This window comes from Musca domestica, unplaced genomic scaffold (assembly GCF_030504385.1).
Source record: "Musca domestica strain aabys unplaced genomic scaffold, Musca_domestica.polishedcontigs.V.1.1 76, whole genome shotgun sequence".
NCBI classification, from domain to species: domain Eukaryota; kingdom Metazoa; phylum Arthropoda; class Insecta; order Diptera; family Muscidae; genus Musca; species Musca domestica.
Genome location: NW_026712396.1, coordinates 2,505,126 through 2,525,222, shown reverse-complemented (window position 1 = coordinate 2,525,222; position 20,097 = coordinate 2,505,126). Strand labels below are relative to the sequence as shown.

The following is a 20,097-nucleotide window of genomic DNA, read 5'->3' as shown; positions in this document are numbered from 1 at the left end:
TAAATACAAATTATTTTCAATTTTTTTTTTCATTACAAAAATCAATGGAATTGTTTTTGTAAGGTTTTGAATTAAAGCCCAATATGTCAACCTCAAAAAAAAAAAAAACACAAATACCGGCCATACAAATTCATTCACCTTAGACGGCATTAAAGTACAGGACACACACGCACGTACTAAGGCAACAAATCAAGAATTGTGAACCGTATAAAGCGTTAACATGAAATACGTTTTATGAATATTAAGCAGGGATTAAAACAAAATTTTCAAATCGAAATTTATAAATTAAGAAAAACAATTTGAAAACACAAATACACACACACACACGCGCGATTTCAATAAAACAAAAGTGGTAGTCGTTAATAATTTTGTAATGCAATTTGAAATGACAATTTAAAATTCGTTTAGAGTGTTTTTTTCACTCCGGGGTACCGATGACCGCCGCCATTGTCAGAGGTTTTTGTGACAGTTATCAAAAAACGCACACACACACACACAATTTGATTTCTCTAAAAACATTCGAAACTAGTTCACAATTGAAATTCTCTGTTATCGCGCTTAGAATTTATTTATTGTTTTCCAAACGTTTGCAATTACCATAGTTTGAATTAACAAGCCCGGCGTGTGGTAGAATGAATGATAAGCTTCGACTTCAAAAAAAAAAGTATTGAGGACAAATGAGATATCAAGGATGTTTAAGACAGCAAGGAAACCCAACTGCTTACGCCATATATAATGACGTGTTTTAAGCCAAAACATATTCAACGCTTGGAGGCGTGCGTTTTTTAAACCCTCCACCATACTATGGAGGGTATATTAAGTTTGTCATTTCGTTTGTAACACCTCGAAATATACATTTCAGACTCCACAAAGTATATATATTCTTGATCAGCATTAAATTCTATGACGATTTATCAATGTCCGTCCGTCTGTGGAAATCACTCTAGCTTCCGAACGAAATGAAGTAGGTTGATAAAATTTTACTCAAGTGTGTACTATGTCTGCAGGACTTTTGGTATTGAAAATGGGCCATGTAGGTCCACGTTTTCGTATAGCCCCCATATAACGGTACCCCCCGATTTTCGGTATTTCAGTGATTTTAGCGTCATCATTCACCGGAATTCTTTCAAATTTGGTATTTGAAGTTCGAAATGGATACTACAGCCTAAGACAGAAAATTGTCTGTGCAGGTCCACGTCTTCATATAGCCCCCATGTAACGGTACCCCCCGATTTTCGGTATTTTGATGATTTTAGCGATATTATTCACCGGAATTGTTTCAAATTTGGTATTTGAAGTTCGAAATGGATACTACAGCCTAAGACAGAAAATTGTCTGTACAGGTTCACGTCTTCGTATTGACCCCATATAACGGTACCTCCCTATATTCGGTATTTTGATGATTTTAAGGCCATTATTCACAGGAATTGTTTCAAATTACGTATTTAGAGTTCGTAATGGGAACTACAGACTGTGAGAGAAAAATGTCTATGCAGGCCCAGGTCTTCGTATAGCCCCCATATAACGGTACCTCCCAATATTCGGAATTTTGATGATTTTAGGGCCATTATTCACGGGAATTTTTTTAAATTTCGCATTTGAAGTTCGTAATGAATACTACAGCCTATGACAGAGAATTGTTTGTGCAGATACAGGTCTTCGCTTAGGCCCCATATACCAGTACCTCCCTATATTCGGTATTTTGACGAATTTAGGTACAATACTCACCGAAACTGTTTGAAATGTCGGATTTGAAGTTCGTAATGGATGCTACAGCCTATGACAGAAAATTGTCTGTGCAGGTCCACGTCTTCGTATAACCCCCATATAACGGTACCTCCCAAAATTCGGTATTTTGATAATTTTAGGGCCATTATTCACAGGAATAATTGTTTCAAATTACGTATTTAGAGTTCGTAATGGGAACTACAGTCTGTGAGAGAAAAGTGTCTATGCAGGTCCAGGTCTTCGTATAGCCCCCATATAACGGTACCTCCCAAAATTCGGAATTTTGATGATTTTAGGGCCATTATTCACCGGAATTGTTTCAAATTACGTATTTGAAGTTCGTAATGGAAGCTACAGTCTGTGAGAGAAAAATGTCTTTGCAGATCCAGGTCTTCGTATAGCCCCCATATAACGGTACCTCCTTATATTCAGTATTTTGTCGTATTAGAAGTTCGTAATGGAAGCTACAGCCTGTGACAGAAAATTTTCTATGCAGGTCCAGGTCTTCGTACAGCTCCTATATAACGGTACCTCCCTATGTACGGTATTTTTATGATTTTAGCTACATTATTTTTCGAAATTATTCTTTTTCTAAATGGTGGAGGGTATTAAAAGTTCTGCTCTCAAGAAATTTCCTCATAGTATACGAGCAATACTCCAGGCTATACAGGCAAAGTTCTTCTTCCAACGATCGATGAAGCTAAATCGAGTCAACAACCAAATTTTCCATAAAGCTTATTTCGGATTTTATAATCGTCTTGGTTATTCAAAACGTTGCGCCTTTGTAGGGGAGGTACCAGAAGAAATGGTCCGATCTGTACCATCTTTTTAACAGATCTTGTGTTGATGGAAATATTGAGATGTACCAAGTCCGGAACGGAATCGGATGTTAATTTCTTGTGACACATTGTGGGGGAGGTACCAGAAGGAGTGGACCGATATATTCCATCTTCACAACAGATCTTGTGTTAATGGAAATAATGAGAATATATGAAGTGTGAAGTGTGCTTATTTCGGATTTTATAATCATTTTTATTATGCAATACTTTGACCCTTAGTGGGGGAGGTACCAGAAGGAATGTCCCGATCTCTACCACCTTTATTACAGATCTTGTGTTTATAAAAATATTGAAATGTGCCAAGTCTGAATGGAATCGGATGTTAATTGCGTGTTTTATGAGCTTCATGAATATTCAAAATGAAGGGGAGGTACCCGAAGGAGTGGATCGATATATCCCATCTTCATGCCAGACCTTGGGTTAATAAAAATATTGGGATGTGTGTAATTCGAAGGGTTGTAATTATTCAAAATTTTGACCCTTTTGTGGGGGAGTTACTTGAAGGAGTGGACCGATATTGTCCTTTTTTCCACCTGATCCAGAACTATTAGGATTTGCAAAGTTCCAGCAAAATCGGATTATCGTTTCTCTTTTTGTGCAAAAAATATTTTTTGAAAATGTCGACCTTTTGTGGGGGAGGTACCAGAAGGAGTGGACAGATACATTCCGTTTTCGCACCAGACCTTGGGCTAATAAAATTATTGGGTTGGGTGAAATTTGAAGATTGTCGGACACTTACATAACATTTTATAAGAGTTTTAATTATTCCAAATTTTGACCCTTTGTGGGGGATGTCCCTGATGGAGTGGACCGATATTGTCCATTTTCGCACCTGATGCCAGGTTCGCAAACTTGGAGCAAAATCGTATTATCCTTTCTCTTTCTGGGCAGAAAATTATTTTCTTTGAAAATATTGACATTTTGTGGGGGAGTTACCATCTCCGAACTGGATCTAAGTTTGACAATAAAATTAAATTAACTTAAAGAACGAAGCTCTTTTAATAATTTACGTGCCAAATTGAATTTTAATCGTTTCAGATTTTCCGCATGCTTTCATTCTGTTAAAAGTTGTTGTTTTGTTTGAATGTTTTTATTAAATTTTACAATTAAGACTCTAAACTGACAAAAGGTTATTTTTAGAAAACAATTTCAATCCAAAATAAAAAAAACTGTTTCGGGTTCATGTTACACAAAACATAGAATGTGAAATAAATAAAAATTTGAGTCTGAACTGAAAGTTTACGGAAAAGAAAAGTAGTAAAACAGCACCAATGTTTTTTGCATTATCATTACGTAGAAAATTATTTTAATACACTGAAAAGATCTCCATAAGAATACATTTAAACGTCATATTCTTGACGAAGATTTACGAAGATCAGACGATTAGTTGCTTGATTTTTTTTTTTTTTTTGGATTATTATCATGTAAAAAAAAGTAAAAAAGCTGTAAGTTCGGCCGGGCCGAACTTTTAATACCCTCCACCATTTTATACAAATTGGCAATTTCCAAAAAAAAATAATAATAATAATAAAATCCGTTAAAAATTCTGTTAAAATCTTAAAAATACCGAATGCTTATACGACGACGTGGACCTGTATAGGCAACTTTTGTCATAAGTTATTACAATATTAAAATGTGAAACTTGAAGAAAAATCTGTTTATAATGTAGCTAAAATCATCAAAATACCGAATATGGGGGGTACCGTTATATGGGGGCTATACGAAGACGTGGACCTGCACAGAAAATTTTCTGGCATGGGTTGAAGTATCCATTACGAACTTCACATGCGAAATTTGAAACAATCCCGGTAAGTAATGTCGCTAAAATCATCAAAATACCGAATATCGGGGATACGGTAAAAGGGGGCTATACAAAGACGTGGACCCACACAGATTATTTTCTGTATTAGGCTGAAGTATCCATTACGAACTTCAAATGGCAAATTTGAAACTATTCCGTTAAATAATGTCGCTAAAATCATCAAAATACCGAATAACGGGGGGTTCCGTTATATGGGGGCTATACGAAGACGTGGACCTACACAGGTTATTTTCTGTCTTAGGCTGTAGTATCCATTACGAACTTCAAATACCAAATTTGAAACAATTCCGGTGAATAATGTCGCTAAAATCATCGAAATGCCGAATATCGGGAGGTTCCGCTATATGGGGGCTATACGAAGACGTGGACCTGTACAGATAATTTTCTGTCTTAGGCTGTAGTATCCATTACGAACTTCAAATGCCAAATTTGAAACAATTCCGGTGAATAATGTCGCTAAAATCATCAAAATACCGAATATCGGGAAGTATCGTTATATGGGGGCTATATGATAACTTGGACCTACATGGCCCATTTATGAACTTAACCTGCCTACTGGCAAAATATACATGTGTGCAAAATTTTAGCCTTCTATCTCAATTTGTTCGAAAGATAGCGTGATTACAACAGACAGACGGACAGACAGACATACAGCCGGACATGGCTTAATCGTCTTAGAATTTTACGCTGATCAAGAATATATATATTTTGTTGGGTCTGACATGAGTATTTCGAGGAGTTACAAACGGAATGACAAAATTAATATACCCTCCATAGTATGGTGGAGGGTATAAAAAATGCAGAGATGGGTATGATTATTTGAAATGATTTTACCATACTGACGACATAAGCCAGTAAAATCATCTAATAGGATTATCCTAGATTATCCAGAATTTATCGGCTAAAAGTATGTATCTTCACAATTTTATCCAGGTTAAAAGTACTTCTTAAAGGTACTTTTGCAGTATTGAATTTATGTCCCTCTATTCAAATATATATTTTTTGTAGTTCTTCCTTAGATATGGACGGACAAGTGGCAAAAAAACATTATTTATTTCATAAGAATATCAACTTAACCAGAAAAATGTCCTAGGCATGGCAATATTAAAGAGGTAATCTCATTGGCGATTTGGTAATGACAACCCTTTTTATATTGGAAAACACCTGTCACTTTCAATTATTTTTCAAAATTTATTCCATATTATCTATTATTTTATGTTACAATTTCTTGTTATATATCGACGCCGGTAATTTCCAATTTTAAACAATATTATATTTTCTCTGTCACAAAACACAAATTGGGCGTAAATTTTTAAGGAGGTAATTTTAATTTTGACAGTTGAATATTTCAATAAATCCTCCTGAAGTAGATTAACCCTGCAAAATGTATTAATGTAAACATGGCATAAGTAATGTAAGACTTGATTCATGGTAGAAGAATACAGGTAGTTGCATCGACACAGCTGCTGGGTCAAAGAACTGTCAAACCGAATTTGGAATTGAAAATTTTAAATGAAAAAATATTAAAATTTGTAAAAATTATTGAAAAATGCATCCTCCGATTGACGTTGTATTATAAAACAAATAAAAATCTTTTTGTAAAAACGTAAAAAAATCTGACATTCCCTCAATGTTCCCAAGCGTTGATGCATTTACCTGCATGGAAATTGTGAGCATAAAGATGATAATGCATAAAACGCATTTTTGACAGGCTTTAAGGTAATAGTACTTAAAATGCTTTCTTGACTTGCTCAAGCCATTTGCCGGTTTCTTCGTGGGGAAACAGAGGAGTTTTAGGTTGACTTAGTTCGATTTTGGTCCTACGCTCTTTTGTTCTTTTCCCATTGTAGAAGAATACGGAGTACGCATCGACCCAGCTGCTGTGACAATGAACTGTCAAACCAATTTTGAAATTGAGAATTTTGAATGAAAAACTATTGAAATTTGTAAAATCTATTAGAAATACATATAACAACCCACGATTTGTGTCGTATGAGAAAACATACAAAAATCGACTTATTTTTTGTCAAAACATTTTAAAATATTTGACATATCAATGCTCACAAGACTGTATTCTTTTAGAAGCCAGCCGATGACTTAAGTCAGTCGACCTTTAGTCGTTTGCTGGCTTTTTCGGAAAAGAACAACGAACATAGAGTGAAGTTAACCTAAAACTCATTTGTTCTTTTTACGAAGAAGCCAGTCGAAGACTTAAGCTAGTAAAAAAGTACCATATAACAGGTATATCCAAGATTTTTGACATTTTTCAGCTGGTTATCCTGGGGTATTTATCCTTAAAGGCTGACTTATAACAAATCGTCATTCGAGGAATAAACAACAAATAACAGCATCGGGAAGTTTGCCTAAGATAGAGGATATACCATCTCCATTTGTTTTAACCCAAGAAAAGAACATATAAAGGTGAGAATACCTAAAACGCTTATTTGACTGTCTTAAGTCATCGGCTGGCTTCTTCGTAGAGGAACAAAGGAATTCTGAATTGACTTAGTTCGATTTTGGCCCTACGGTCCTTTGTTATTTTCCGAAGAAGCCAGCCGATGACTTAAGCCAGTTAAATAAACGTTTTAGGTATTCTCACCTTTAGTGTGCATCTTTAGAAGTTTGCGGGATATGACCATGCAATGAAGTGACATTTTCTGAAACTTTTTCATATTTATACCCTACACCACAAGGTGGTCAGGGTATTATGTCTTTGTGCATTTGTTTGTAACAGGCAAAAGGAAACGAGATAGCCTCATAGTTCCTTTTGATGATCTGCATAGAATCACTTTCTGAGTTGATTTATGCATGTCAGTCCGTCTGTCCGTCCGTCCGTCTATCCATGTATTCTTGTGAACAAAATGCAGGTCGAATTTACTATCCGATTGAGATGAAATTTTTCACAAATCATTTGTTTGGCCCAAGGACGAACCCTATTGAAATTGGAGATAATCGGTCAAAATTTAGATATAGCTCCCATATATATCTTCATCCGATTTGCCTTTTATTGTGCACCAAATGTGTAAAATTAGGTCTAAAAATAAGTATGCCAAATTTGATCGAAATCGTTTCAGATATAGCTATAGCTCCCATAAATATTGTTCATCCGATTTGTTATTTTTGTCCTCCACAGCCGTAATATGCACTCCGTAACAACGATATTCAGGGAAATATATAAAATACATCTCAGAAATACATTTGCTAAATTTGATCGAGATCGGTTCAGATTTGGATATAGCTCCCATATATAACTTCGTCCGATTTACCTTTTATTGTACACCAAACTTCTAATATTTGCCCAAATTGGATGAAATTTGGCACTTATAACCGAATTGAGTCTAGAAGCTAGTATGTCAAATTAGGTGAAGATCGGTTCAGATATAGCTTTAGCTCCCATATATATTGTTCATCCGATTTTTTTATATTTGTTACCCACAGCCGTAATATGCACTCCGTAAGAACGATATTCAGGGAAATATGTGAAATATAGCTCAGAAATATATTTGCAAAATTTTATGGAGATCGGTTCCGATTTGGATATATAGCTCCCATATATATCTTTATCCGATTTCAAATTAATTGTGCACCAAATGTGCAATACAAATCCGAATTTAAAAGATACAAATGCTTCGGCATATTTAGTCTTTTGAACTTTAAATTAAAATTATATTCATAGCGTGTATGATTGAATTCTCCCATAAAAACTTTTAATTGTTATGTGGATCTCAACTAAATTAGCAAAGTGGTGTGGGGTATCATAAAATCGGCCCCGCCCGACCTTAGGACTTTCTTTACTGGTTTTATTTATGACTATTGAATATAATTCTCTAATTTATTGAATTTTCCCGCTTTATGAATCGATATTATTCTCTTAAATTCAATTAGAGGCAATGATCATAATTCGAAGTTGGTATTGATTTTATTATTCTGAGTAATTCCCCATCTCGCAAATTTACAATGAAATTTTCGATTTAATTATTTTTTTTTTTTTTTTTATAATAAAACAATAACAACAACTTAAGGTATCTACACATGCTGCAGTAACTTAGAATCATTACATCAAGAATTGTAATGAAATGAAATCCCCGCTTATAAAATTTGTATCTAACACTTTTTAATTTAACGCTTCATTTCAAAATTATCGAAGCAAAAATGAATGTAATAAAGCGGAGCAATTTCTCAATATACAGATTTTTTTTATTATTCTATTTAACATAATTATTGCAAAATGTCCATACATAATAATTACTTTTTTCAAAATGTTGTAAACTTTTTTTTAAATTATTTTTTTTTAAATTGTTATCAAAACTGTTCCACTACTCCAATTTATTGATCGGATTTTATTAATTTATTTTTATTTTTTAAATTATTCACCTGTTTTCGTGATATTGAGCTTAACTTTCACACCTTTTACTGAGTTTTTATTTTGATTTTGTTTCTTGTTTATATTCGATTTGTTTTAAATTTTTAAATTAACACTATTTTCTATTTTTTGGAGGATTTCTGGTTTTCTGTTGAAAGCCAACCGTAACGCACTTCCCGCATTCAAAAGCAAAATAAAAAAGGAGAAAAAATACCCGACCACCACGACTGTTGAGCGGTCGCTGGTTAACTGTGGTTACTTAAATCTCGAACACCTTAACTTATAGCAGTTGTGGGCAAACTAACAACAAAAACACTCGTTTGTTGAATTACAACTTAGAGCGAAAGCTGAAACAAGCGACCGACCGACAACCAGAAGATGAAGAAACATTCTACAGTTAAAACAACAAACACACACATTGAGTTCCTTTTTTTTCTTAGGAGAGTACACACGGCACAGTGGTTACAAAAAATGTAATTTTTTTAAATATGAATATAATATTTACATTTGGGAGTGCCATAGCAGCCCCTTACCAGACCTCATATTAATTTAAAGAATATTAATTCCGTTAACCACCCATATTTAATTTTCCACGAACCAGTTTTGCTCTTTGAAACCCAAATCAATAATTTCTCCAATCTCATGGAGCAGCAGTTACATTTCCAAGTCACTGTGAGTTCTTTGGTAAATAGAAAACTTGTTTTGAGTTTGTTTTCTTTTTTTTTTTTTGCAACTTTTGTTTTGTGTTTGTTTTCTTTTCTCTGTTAATTTTCCTCTTCCCACATTCAAGTAAAAAGTTTACGCCGGCGTAAACTTTTACCAAACACAGCTCAATGCTCTTCCCACCGGTACATTCTCTTTTTCTGTGTAGACTGAGTTGTTAGGAAAGAACAAGTGCAAAGAGCTATGAGGATTGCTCGACCATGTTATACCCTAAAAGTACGTTTACATGCACATCGTTATCGGGGTTAAATTTAAATAACGGACTGTATTTGAACTAAGTCAATTTAAAGGTGTGAATACATAAAACGCTTTTTTGGCTGGCTTAAGTCTTCGGCTGGCTTCTTCGGAGCGTAGGGACAAAATCGAACTAAGTCAACCTAAAACTCCTTTGTTCCTTTACGAAGAATCCAGCCGATGACTTAAGGTGAGAATACATAAAATCCTTTTTTGACTGGCTTAATCTAAGTCAACCTAAAACTCCTTTGTTCCTCTAAGAAGAAGCCAGCCTATGACTTAAGGCAAAAGCGTTTTATATATTCTCACCTTAAAACTCCTTTGTTCTTATGTGAAGAAGCCAAGGTAGAAGAATCCAAGTAGTGGCATCGATACAGGTGTTAAGACAATAAACTGTCAAACCAATTTTGAAATTTAAAAATTTTAATGAAAAAATTAAAACGATTAAAAAAAGCGCTTCTTCGTAAAATAACATAGAAGCAGCGTAGGGCTAACAAGTATAAATAAATGTTTGAAAATAAAGTAAGTCAGACTCAATCCGTTATATTTATTTTTTTATTGTAATTGGTCAATTATCACGGTTTAGTCGCATGGACAGGTAGTCGCATCGACACAGCTGATGGGACAATGAACTGTCAAACCAATTTTAGAATTTGAAATTTTTGAATGAGAAATTATTCAAATTTGTAATAATTTTCAAAAAATGTATATCATAACATCCTCCGATTGGTGTTATATAGGAAAACATACACAAATCTACTTATTTTTGGAAAAAATCTTTAAAAATTTTTAACATATCAATGTTCCCAAGCGTTGATGTATCTACCTGTATTTTTCTAAAATGGATTAGATCATGATAGATGTATCAACGCTTGGGAACATTGATATGTGAAAATTTTTTAAATGTTTTGTCAAAAATATGTAGATTTTTATATGTCTTCTCATACGACGCAAATCGGAGGTTTTTCTGATATGTATTTTTCAACAATTTTTACAAATTCCTATTATTTTTCATTTATCATTTTCAATTCCAAAATAAGTTTGACAGTTTATTGTCCCAGCAGCTGTGTCGTTGCGACAACCAGTATTCTTCTACCATGGATTAGATAAATTATTATAGAGCGTTTAGATACTAAATTTTATCCGGATTAATCCACATTTTCAGGATTTATTCAATATATACAAAATAGATCGTCCCATTACCAGATTTATTTAAAATCTGGCTCATCATTGGGATTTTACAGTGGTACAGCGGTACAGTGCAAAGTCGCCAATGTTTTCGCAAAGGCGTTGCATGGCATAAAATAGAGGTAGACTCATGGCAAAAGAGCAATGTTTTCCTGAAAATTTTAAAAACCAGATGAAATGTCAAATTTGTTTACCCTTTGTTGGCTATTTGTTTATCTTTTTTCTGTGATTTCAATCACATTAATGCATTTTGACATTACTTGGGCCATGGGCCATTATCTGCTAAGTCGGTATGGCATCCCCTGTTTAACTAACTAGAAATTGGATTTTTTAACATTTTTTTCTTATCTAAAACGTCTACGTACTTTCTTATCTAAAACTTCTAAATATTTTCGGCGTTCCTTGGCACTTCAAAACAGTTATATGTCCCATATCTTTGAAAGATGAATTTTGGAATGACGTTCTTTATAGCTGCAGAAAAATAATTCTTTAAATCAAAATTTAACTATTCTCTAATCAAGTCTCAGATTATTTAAACAGCTAATATATTAGTTTCTGTTTTAGAATATATTCTTCTTCCTGAAAGGCGTGGAAATGACAAAATAGTTAGTCAGAAATAAATGTAAATTTCTTGCCAGTCATACGCCCAAATCTAAGGAAGAACTACGGAATATAAATCTGACAATGAAGGGACATCAGTTCCACTCACTCACCAATCACCTACCTTTGAATTTCGAATCACAATTGTGTTTTTGACAGCAAACTTAGTAGTCAGATGGGGTTTCTTGACATTTTGCTTTTGTGGTTGTTGACATTTTGCATTTGAACAATAGCAAAAAAAAGAAAGAAAATTGTATTGACTTGTGATAATACATTCGACGATGCATTAATTTTCTAGCAGAAGTTCACCATTGTGAATAAAGATTCATTTTTCAACATCAATTGTCGTCATACGGTATTTTTCTCTTCATCATATATTGGAATAAATGGCCGCCTTAGGTTATGTATATTTACGTAGCGGAAAGTTTCCACATCGTGTTTAAGTCATATGTAAAGAGATTTTTTTAAATTTTGTATTTAACATTTTTGCAGCAGACTTTTAGATGCGCTCAACAATCATAAGGTGCACAATGGTATGTAATATACATACATATATTTTATTTATATTACATTAATACTAAGAATATATCAATATATACTATGCTTTAAAACGTTTTCTTTCGGAGAACAAATTGTGTGGAGCGCCTAAAAGTATGTTATAAAATGCTAAATATAAATCATGGTAGAAGAATATAGGTAGACGCGTCGACACAGCTGCTGGGACAATGAACTGTCAAACCGATTTTGGAATTGAAAATGTTGAATGAAAAATTATTAAAATTTGTAAAAATTGTTGAAAAATGCATATTATAACATCCTCTGATTTGCGTAATATAAAAACATTTAAAAATCCACTCATTTTTCATAAAACATTTTAAAAAATTTAACATATCAATGTTCCCAAGTGTTGATGCAACTACATATGTTCTTCTATCATGCTTTTAAGGGTGTATGAAATTACACAGGTTTACCCACTACTTCAATTAAACCCAGTGGGATAATCTTAACTAATACAAAATAGGAATCGCTGTTATCGAAAAAATACGTATTCACTTTAGTCATGTATTTCACAACTGAAATGTCGTCCATGTATCACACGATATGTGCACCCATGGCTCAATAACAAAGGTTGATCAACTTCAAAGAAACTAGAAAAATGCCACTCTGTGCTGGAGTCTTATAGTGTCAAATAATATTTTATATATGCAACTGTAGCTTTATTTATTTTTAATTTTTTTTAACAAAATTCTTATATTGGGAAAACCCGCGAAACAAGGATTGAATTTTCCCAAGATGGAATCTATAATATTAGGACAATACAGTTTTATCACAAAATTGTACCATTTGTTATATATTTACGTCGAAAATTTGCATTTAATAAGGGCACAAAAAGAAAAAAATGTATTTAGGGGTAGCTTTGTTCTACCTTCTGTAATTGTGCCGTGTGTGCAACTACATATGTAAAAAACATTTGGTATAATAGAGCTTTTAGTAGTTGCAATGGAGATCTATGATCGAAAACAAGAGTCAACCTTTGAGTAAAAAATCGATTTTTGTTTTGAACTGAATAAGTTATAAATCGATTTTGGATTTCGATTGTGTAAATAAATAATATTTTTAGTATAAATTAAGTTTTATATAGTAAAATGTAGTATAGAATATAGTTTATAGAGTAAGCAGTTTCATTTTTGTTTTAAAAAATTGTGGGGAGAGCCTAAAAATATGCTATAAAATGCTGATTACAAATTAGAAACAGATGTTCTCTTCCAGAACTTGCAAGATTCTACCAGCTTTGCAATTTTTTCGAAATCATAAAGAGAAAATTGGTTATCGTAGTAAAATCTTTTACATTCTTGCAGTTCGGATAGCCCGACAGACTAATTCTTGCACGCGATAGAGGATATTAATTTCAAACGATTTTCGAATTACATTTGAAATTGTTAAAGATGTGCAGCTTTTATGACCCATTGATACTATCTATGAATAATTGAAAAAGCATATGAGACAATATTTGGAGTATTTAAGGAAGAATTTTCGAAAAAAAAAGAATATATATAGGCGGAAGATCTATATGTCAAACAATATGAGATATACGCCGATGTTTTGGAAATGCGTGAAGTTTGTGTCAGTTTTTATTATTTTTCTGAATCGTTACGACTTTCATGACTTTACCCCAAGTAGCTTTTCTTAAAATACTATCATAATATCATTTTGCATTATCCAATATCCTGTAGGGAATATTTTCCTTCTGTTAGCTTTTCTTTAGAAAATTTCCTCGCATTTTATTTCCCAGCACATGGTTGCCGTTGACATTTAGTTTTCTATGAAAATTAAGTATTTAGAGTTTATGTTGCTCCTTTTGATAGCTATTGACATCATACTGGGCAGAACCAGTATGGTGGTATGTTGTTCATGTGGTTTTGGTTTTTTTGCATTTTCCACATAAACGACAAGTGTTGGAGATAAGGTGAAGACGAATATTCTTGATTTTCCATTGACCTCCCCACTCCTTCGGTGGCCGAAGATAGTAAATTCAAGTTATGTATCCCGTCGAGGATATGGTTATCAATTCAAATTAAAAAAAAGAACAACAACATTGCCCCATGTGTGTGTTTGTGTGAATGTGTGCCAAAGTTGATTTCTTAAAAAAATGCAAATCCGTGTGAAACCGGAAAAGACGTCACTGAATATATTATTAATGGACTTGGATGGAGTTTTTTTTAGTTTTTTTGTTCAGATCATTTATTAGCATGAACGTAATACTCCATAAAAGAGGAATTAGTGTAGGTATTTAAAAGTATATTTTTCTGATATTGGTCTGATAATCTTAAAAATATATATTTAAATCTCCGTAGAATGGTCCGATAGTTTTCATAAATCTACAAAAACGTGGGCCATACAAAAACGTGGACCGACATGGCCCATTTTCAATACCAAAAGTCCTTCAGACATAATATACATTTGAGTAAAATTTTATCAACCTACTTAATTTCCTTCGGAAGCTGGAGTGATTTCCACAGACGGATAGAGGGACGGAAATCGCTAAATCGGCATAGAATTTTATGCTGATCAAGAATACATATACTTTGTGGGGTCTAAAATGTATATTTCGAGGTGTTACAAACGGAATGACAAACTTAATATACCCCCCATACTATGGTGGAGGGTATAAAAGCGACCCTTTATAGGGTAGCATAAATTTTTATGTTTATAGAATATAGTTGCTTTGTTCCAGAACCTGCCAGAATCTACGAGCTTTGCAATTTTTTTCGATATCATAAAGGGAAAATTGGTTATCGTTGTAAAAACTTTTACATTATTGCAATTCTGGAACTGACCAAGCATTGTGTTCAATATAGTTCATGAGATCAAGGTTACCCCATTTTAAATACAAATTGCCAGAGCCGATGACTTAGGGTGGAAATACATAAAGCGCTTATCTGACTGGCTTAAGTGATCGGCTGGCTTCTTCGGAAATGAACAAAGGAGCCTAGGGCCAAAATCGAACTATGTCAACCTAAAACTCCTTTGTTCATCTACGATGACTTAAGCCAGCCAAATATGCTCTTTATGTATTTCCAGCCTTAGTCCAGTTAAAAAACCATTTTATATGTTCTCGCATATTCGTTTTGAATAGTCTTGGCATTCTTCCCCTTTAGAGTTCAATACTTAAATGTCCTTTCGTAAGTGCTTCAAAGAACACCCTGTATTTCATATCATGAAAAAATTGTGTCACCTTGTTCTTAGTAAACAGTGAACACGTAACGTATCGCATTTACGTATATCATCTCGTATCTCTTTCACACGGATCGAGGACAGGGTAGTGTCTGGGATGATTCTGAAAATGTATGCATGGGGATAGGTGAGATTTTCGTTTAGATGATTCCTCCAAGAACAAAGTTCACTGGAAATATAGATGAAAATATTGTAGTTTGGAGTTTGAATCCATTGCGAGAAGTAGCTGTCTGTCCATATGATTGTTGTAATCAAGTAATATTTTTAAAGAATTGTTGTTGTTTGTGTTGGTATTTAGAGTTCGTAATGGGTTATGTCTCCGGTGGCAGATCATATGGTCCATCATATGGTACAATAAAAGCTAAGGTAGAGCTGATTACATTTTTATTTTCTAATTGTACCCGACTTCTGCCAATTTTGTGTATGTATTCGTTGTTTTGAAAAATAAAAACAAAATATTTTCAAAATCAATGATTGAAAGAAACTTCCATTGCGGGGCGCGCATTAATAATATTGACCACATTTGCCATGGAATTGAAAGATTGAACTCTTAGGATCATATTTTTGAGAGAACATCCAGGCATTTCATTCATCTTTCGCGCTATTTTACTCGTTTTAAAATGAACAAAAAATATAAAATAAATGAAAACAACTTGTTGACTATAATTTTGAATAATTCTGTCAGGAAGTGGGCATAGCCTCAGGGCTGTATTTCTGTAGTTCTACGAAGCTGTTCTACCTTCTTATTGTACCATGATATGGTCTTTTTCAGAGCTGCAAGAATGTACAGTTTTGTGCTACGGTAACTGATTTTACCTTTATGATATAGAAAAAATAGCAAAAATAATAGATTCTTGCAGGTTGTGGAACAGAGAAATATTCTATAAGTATAAACATTTTCTAAAGACTGCTTATAACGGTACTTCCAGGTGTTTAGTGACCACATTTTTGGACGGAAGTGTTTTAAATTTGATATTTGATAGATATTAAACCAATGTAGCAGATAATTGTCAATATACTTCCACGCCTTTAGAAAACTCAAGTGGATATCTTCACAGAGAAAATATTAAAAAATTCACACTCCCATCATTGATATGTTTTTCGATAATATCGATGAAAACACTGTCAATCGATAAACCATCAAAAATAAATTACCGATACTATCAATATTTCGCGGCTCTATTTCTTTTTCATTCATAATTACCATCCATCTCTTTCATGATCATCGTCTCTATGTTATTCTCGCTTAATTCGTAAACTCGGTCTTTTTGCCTTTTGTTTATTTTTTATCAGTTTGTTTTTCTTTCTTTTTAATTTGTATCGTTTGGAGCGTTTTTAATTTCGGTGTCACCAAACTTTTGAAAGCGCGCGTCGGGAGCAGTGTCCTTTCTGGTAGCATTTCGCACATTTAATATTTTGCATTAGAAGATTGCAGTGTTATGTCCACGCCAACAAAAACAATAGCTAACAGTGAAAATGATCACCGGACGCCACAGAAGCCGACTGCGGGAAAGACAACAAAGACACCATCTTCAAAGAGTTTAAAAGCCGTAGAAAACATAATGCATCACAACAGTGGCACAACTGATGAAACAGTATCCTCGTCCGGCACGGAAGGTGCCGAAAGTATTATTGATGTTGTTGTGGAAAATTCCAGCGAAGAGAATGTTCATGACGTTACACATGTACGTCGCTCCGGAAGAGTGCCAAGTCCCACAAAGAAATTTCTAAGTGGTGACTATGTTGTCGATCAAATTCCCGGCAGTGGGGGCAAACGCAAAGAAGTTGAAAGAAAACGTCGTACCAAAAATGATGAAGTAACCGACGAGGATGAAGATGACGAGGAGGACGAGAATTCTGATTTGGTAGCTGTAGCTAAGGCTAAACCAGGTGATCTTCAGTTATTGCTGGATGAGGGCGATGTGGAGGGAAAGGCAATGTTTGGTTTTAATACTCCCAAAAAGAAGGGTGCGATGGCATTGGCCGCTATGAATACGCCAAAAGGGCTGGCAACACCTAAGACGCCCAAAACACCTGGCAGGCTGGGTAAGACACCAGATGCCAAAAAGTCAAGGAAGTCTACACTCGAACCTAAAACCCCATCGCGGGTAAGGAGTAAAGTTAAAAATCGTAAGTTTTGTCGGAAAATACTGAAGATATTGAATTAAAGATAATTGATTTTTTTTCAGAGATTGCCAAAATGGTTCAAGACGAATCGGGTTCCGACTTTTCAGGCGATGAAAGTGATTTCCAACCCTCTGGTAGTGAAAGTTCATCAAGTGATAATGAATCTTCAGGTCCCGATAATGAAGCCGATGATGAGCCCAAAACACCGTGTAAGAGTCGCCGTTCCATTGTGGTACCCATTTTACCAAAAACTCCCTCCGCTGCCCGTTTAAGGCAATCGGCAAGAGTTAAGAAATCCGCCGATTATGTACCGGAAAGTGATGGTTACTTTCAATCACATTCCAGTGGAAAAATTCTAACATCCGATCACACGTTGGATCGCCTGAAGACTCCACGTCTGCCGGCAGACCGTCTGTTTTCTTTATTGGCTGAAATGAAAGTTTCGGCGGAACATGAAACTTCGATAAATGCCATAATGGAAGAATATAAGTCTTACTTTCCCAAATGGTTGTATATTCTCAATGAAGGTTACAACATAATGTTATATGGCCTTGGTTCAAAACGCCAACTGTTGCAGGCATTTCATAGAGAGGTGTTATCGAAACAACCTGTATTGGTTGTTAACGGATTCTTTCCCAGCTTAACACTAAAGGATATACTTGATAGTATAACTAATGATATTTTGGATGCCGGTATTAGTCCGGCTAATCCGCATGAAGCTGCCGATATGATTGAAGAAGAATTCGCATTGATTCCTCAGACACATTTGTATTTAATTGTACATAACTTGGATGGTTCTATGTTGCGAAATGCCAGATCTCAAGAGATTTTGTCACGTTTGGCGAAAGTTCCAAATATTCATATGCTGGCGTCGGTGGATCATATTAACACTCCGTTGTGTAAGTATACTTAACTCGGAATGCAGGCAATTTTTTTTTTTTTTGAAAATGTCGTCTTTATTGTAAATAATTTATTTTCTAATTCTAGTATGGGATCAAACGAAATTAAGTAATTACAACTTCTCCTGGTGGGATTGCACCACAATGTTGCCATACACCGATGAAACATCGTTTGAAAACTCCTTGTTGGTACAGAACTCCGGAGAGTTGGCATTGTCCTCAATGCGTAGTGTATTCCTATCGCTTACCACCAACAGTCGTGGCATTTATATGATTATTGTAAAACATCAGCTTAAAAATAAGGGAAATCCTAACTATCAAGGTAAAATATATTGTCCTTTTTGGTATAATATATTGTCCTTGTGGTAACAATTTTTAATTTATGTCTTCTTTTCAGGAATGCCCTTTAAGGATCTATATTGGAGTTGTCGTGAGGCGTTTTTGGTCAGTTCAGATTTGGCGTTGAGAGCACAGCTAACTGAATTTTTAGATCACAAATTGGTCAAATCCAAACGTAGTGTTGATGGTTCGGAACAGCTTACAATACCCATTGATGCACAATTGCTGCAACAGTTTTTGGATGAACAAGAAAAGAAATAGCATTTCATTATTTACGTTTGTTTCTCTAAAAGTATTCTAAAACTAGTTCAAAAATTTTGTCTTTATTTTTGGTTGGAATAATAAAAGAAACAAGTTCAAGTTTTTAAATCGTTTTAGAGGAACAGCCTACAAGTATCATAGTTTTCGTTATATTATTTATATGTTATACTTATTTATTATCTTTTTCAATATTATATCTATAGTTGTATTTTCTTGAGTCCAATTTGGATTTGAAACAGAACCACTCAAATATTTTCAAATTTATAAAATACTGCATATTTTTTCAAATTGTTGATCTGTTCCAGAACCTGCAAGAAACTACTATTTTTGCATTTTTTTCCGTTTTCATTAAGGGAAAATCGGTTATCCTAGTAAAAACTTTTACATTCTTGCAGTTCTGGAACAGACTGTGTATAAATTTAATAATAACAATATTACTTAGTGGTATTTTGAATATTTAAACATGAGTACAAAAAATATGAAGATGTCTCACAAATCTAATAGAAGTCAAAACAAATATTTCCTAAGTTTGTTACTGTTCTGCAAATTTTGGCCTTTCGAATATATGATTTCACTAGAAAAAAGTGTTTCGTATATATTTCCTAATTTTATTTTTGAAAATTGTTAATGAATCTAATGAATAAAAATATATTTGATGATTTTGTATAAAGGAAATATATGGGGTTTTTCTTTAAGTATTGGTACATGTCAAGGTGCCTCACCCTTAACTGTCTCTCTTAAGCAACAATTTTCTGAAAATCGAAAAGACGGGTGAGGTAAAGGGGAGCAAGTCATACCACTTTGATTTCCGAGAATCTTGTATCGGTGGTGGCCGATAAAGCAAGGCCTAATGAAACTGAGGCTAAAGCACTGGCGCTGAATAGAAACAAAATATGTCAGATGTTTTTGGTAATGCAATTTTGAATTCGGGGACTTGATTCTACATACTGAGAAGATCTTTCACATTATTAGAAGCTTAAGTTTATGGGGAAATTAAAAAAGAATTTTGTGAATTTTGCGCTAAGTACAACCAACGGACTGAATGTACAAAAAAAGTAAAATAGTATCAGTCAATTTTGCTGACAGATGTATACCACCAGCTTTGAGTTATGATTATTCAAACTGTTGATCCTTTCTGGGAAGGTTCCGAAGCAGTTGGCCAATATTGACCAATTCGTATCTGAGGGCCATATCGACTACTTCCTATACTTCATATGAGTGCAAATTTTTGGAAAATGT

General features: G+C 34.1%; 2 protein-coding genes across 3 annotated transcripts in view; one reads left to right on the top strand and one right to left on the bottom strand.

The window, feature by feature from the left end:
* LOC131806444 (aminopeptidase N-like) overlaps positions 1 to 9,028 on the bottom strand; it is a 32,093-nt gene extending 23,065 nt beyond the window's left edge. The window contains exon 1 of one of the 2 annotated variants that reach the window (XM_059130533.1): positions 8,764 to 9,028. The gene's annotated coding sequence lies outside the window, so the exon portion shown is untranslated. The remainder of the gene's footprint in view (positions 1 to 8,763) is intronic. The other variant, XM_059130534.1, reaches the window with a different exon arrangement.
* Positions 9,029 to 16,466: 7,438 nt separating this feature from the next.
* Positions 16,467 to 18,980, top strand: LOC101889290 (origin recognition complex subunit 2). The gene is made up of 4 exons (XM_005178066.4): positions 16,467 to 17,362; positions 17,422 to 18,258; positions 18,347 to 18,580; positions 18,656 to 18,980. The coding sequence occupies exons 1-4, from the start codon at positions 16,672 to 16,674 to the stop codon at positions 18,856 to 18,858; spliced, it is 1,965 nt and encodes a 654-aa protein (XP_005178123.1). The 5' UTR covers positions 16,467 to 16,671; the 3' UTR covers positions 18,859 to 18,980.
* The last annotated feature ends 1,117 nt before the right edge of the window (positions 18,981 to 20,097 follow it).

What these genes read in the sequence shown, in the direction of transcription:
- LOC101889290 (XM_005178066.4), top strand. Translation starts at nt 16,672, where the DNA reads ATGTCCACGCCAACAAAAACAATAGCTAACAGTGAAAATGATCACCGG. An exon ending in AAGGAGTAAAGTTAAAAATC is followed by an intron (nt 17,363 to 17,421) that starts GTAAGTTTTGTC and finishes ATTTTTTTTCAG; the next exon opens with AGATTGCCAAAATGGTTCAA. An exon ending in GGGAAATCCTAACTATCAAG is followed by an intron (nt 18,581 to 18,655) that starts GTAAAATATATT and finishes TCTTCTTTTCAG; the next exon opens with GAATGCCCTTTAAGGATCTA.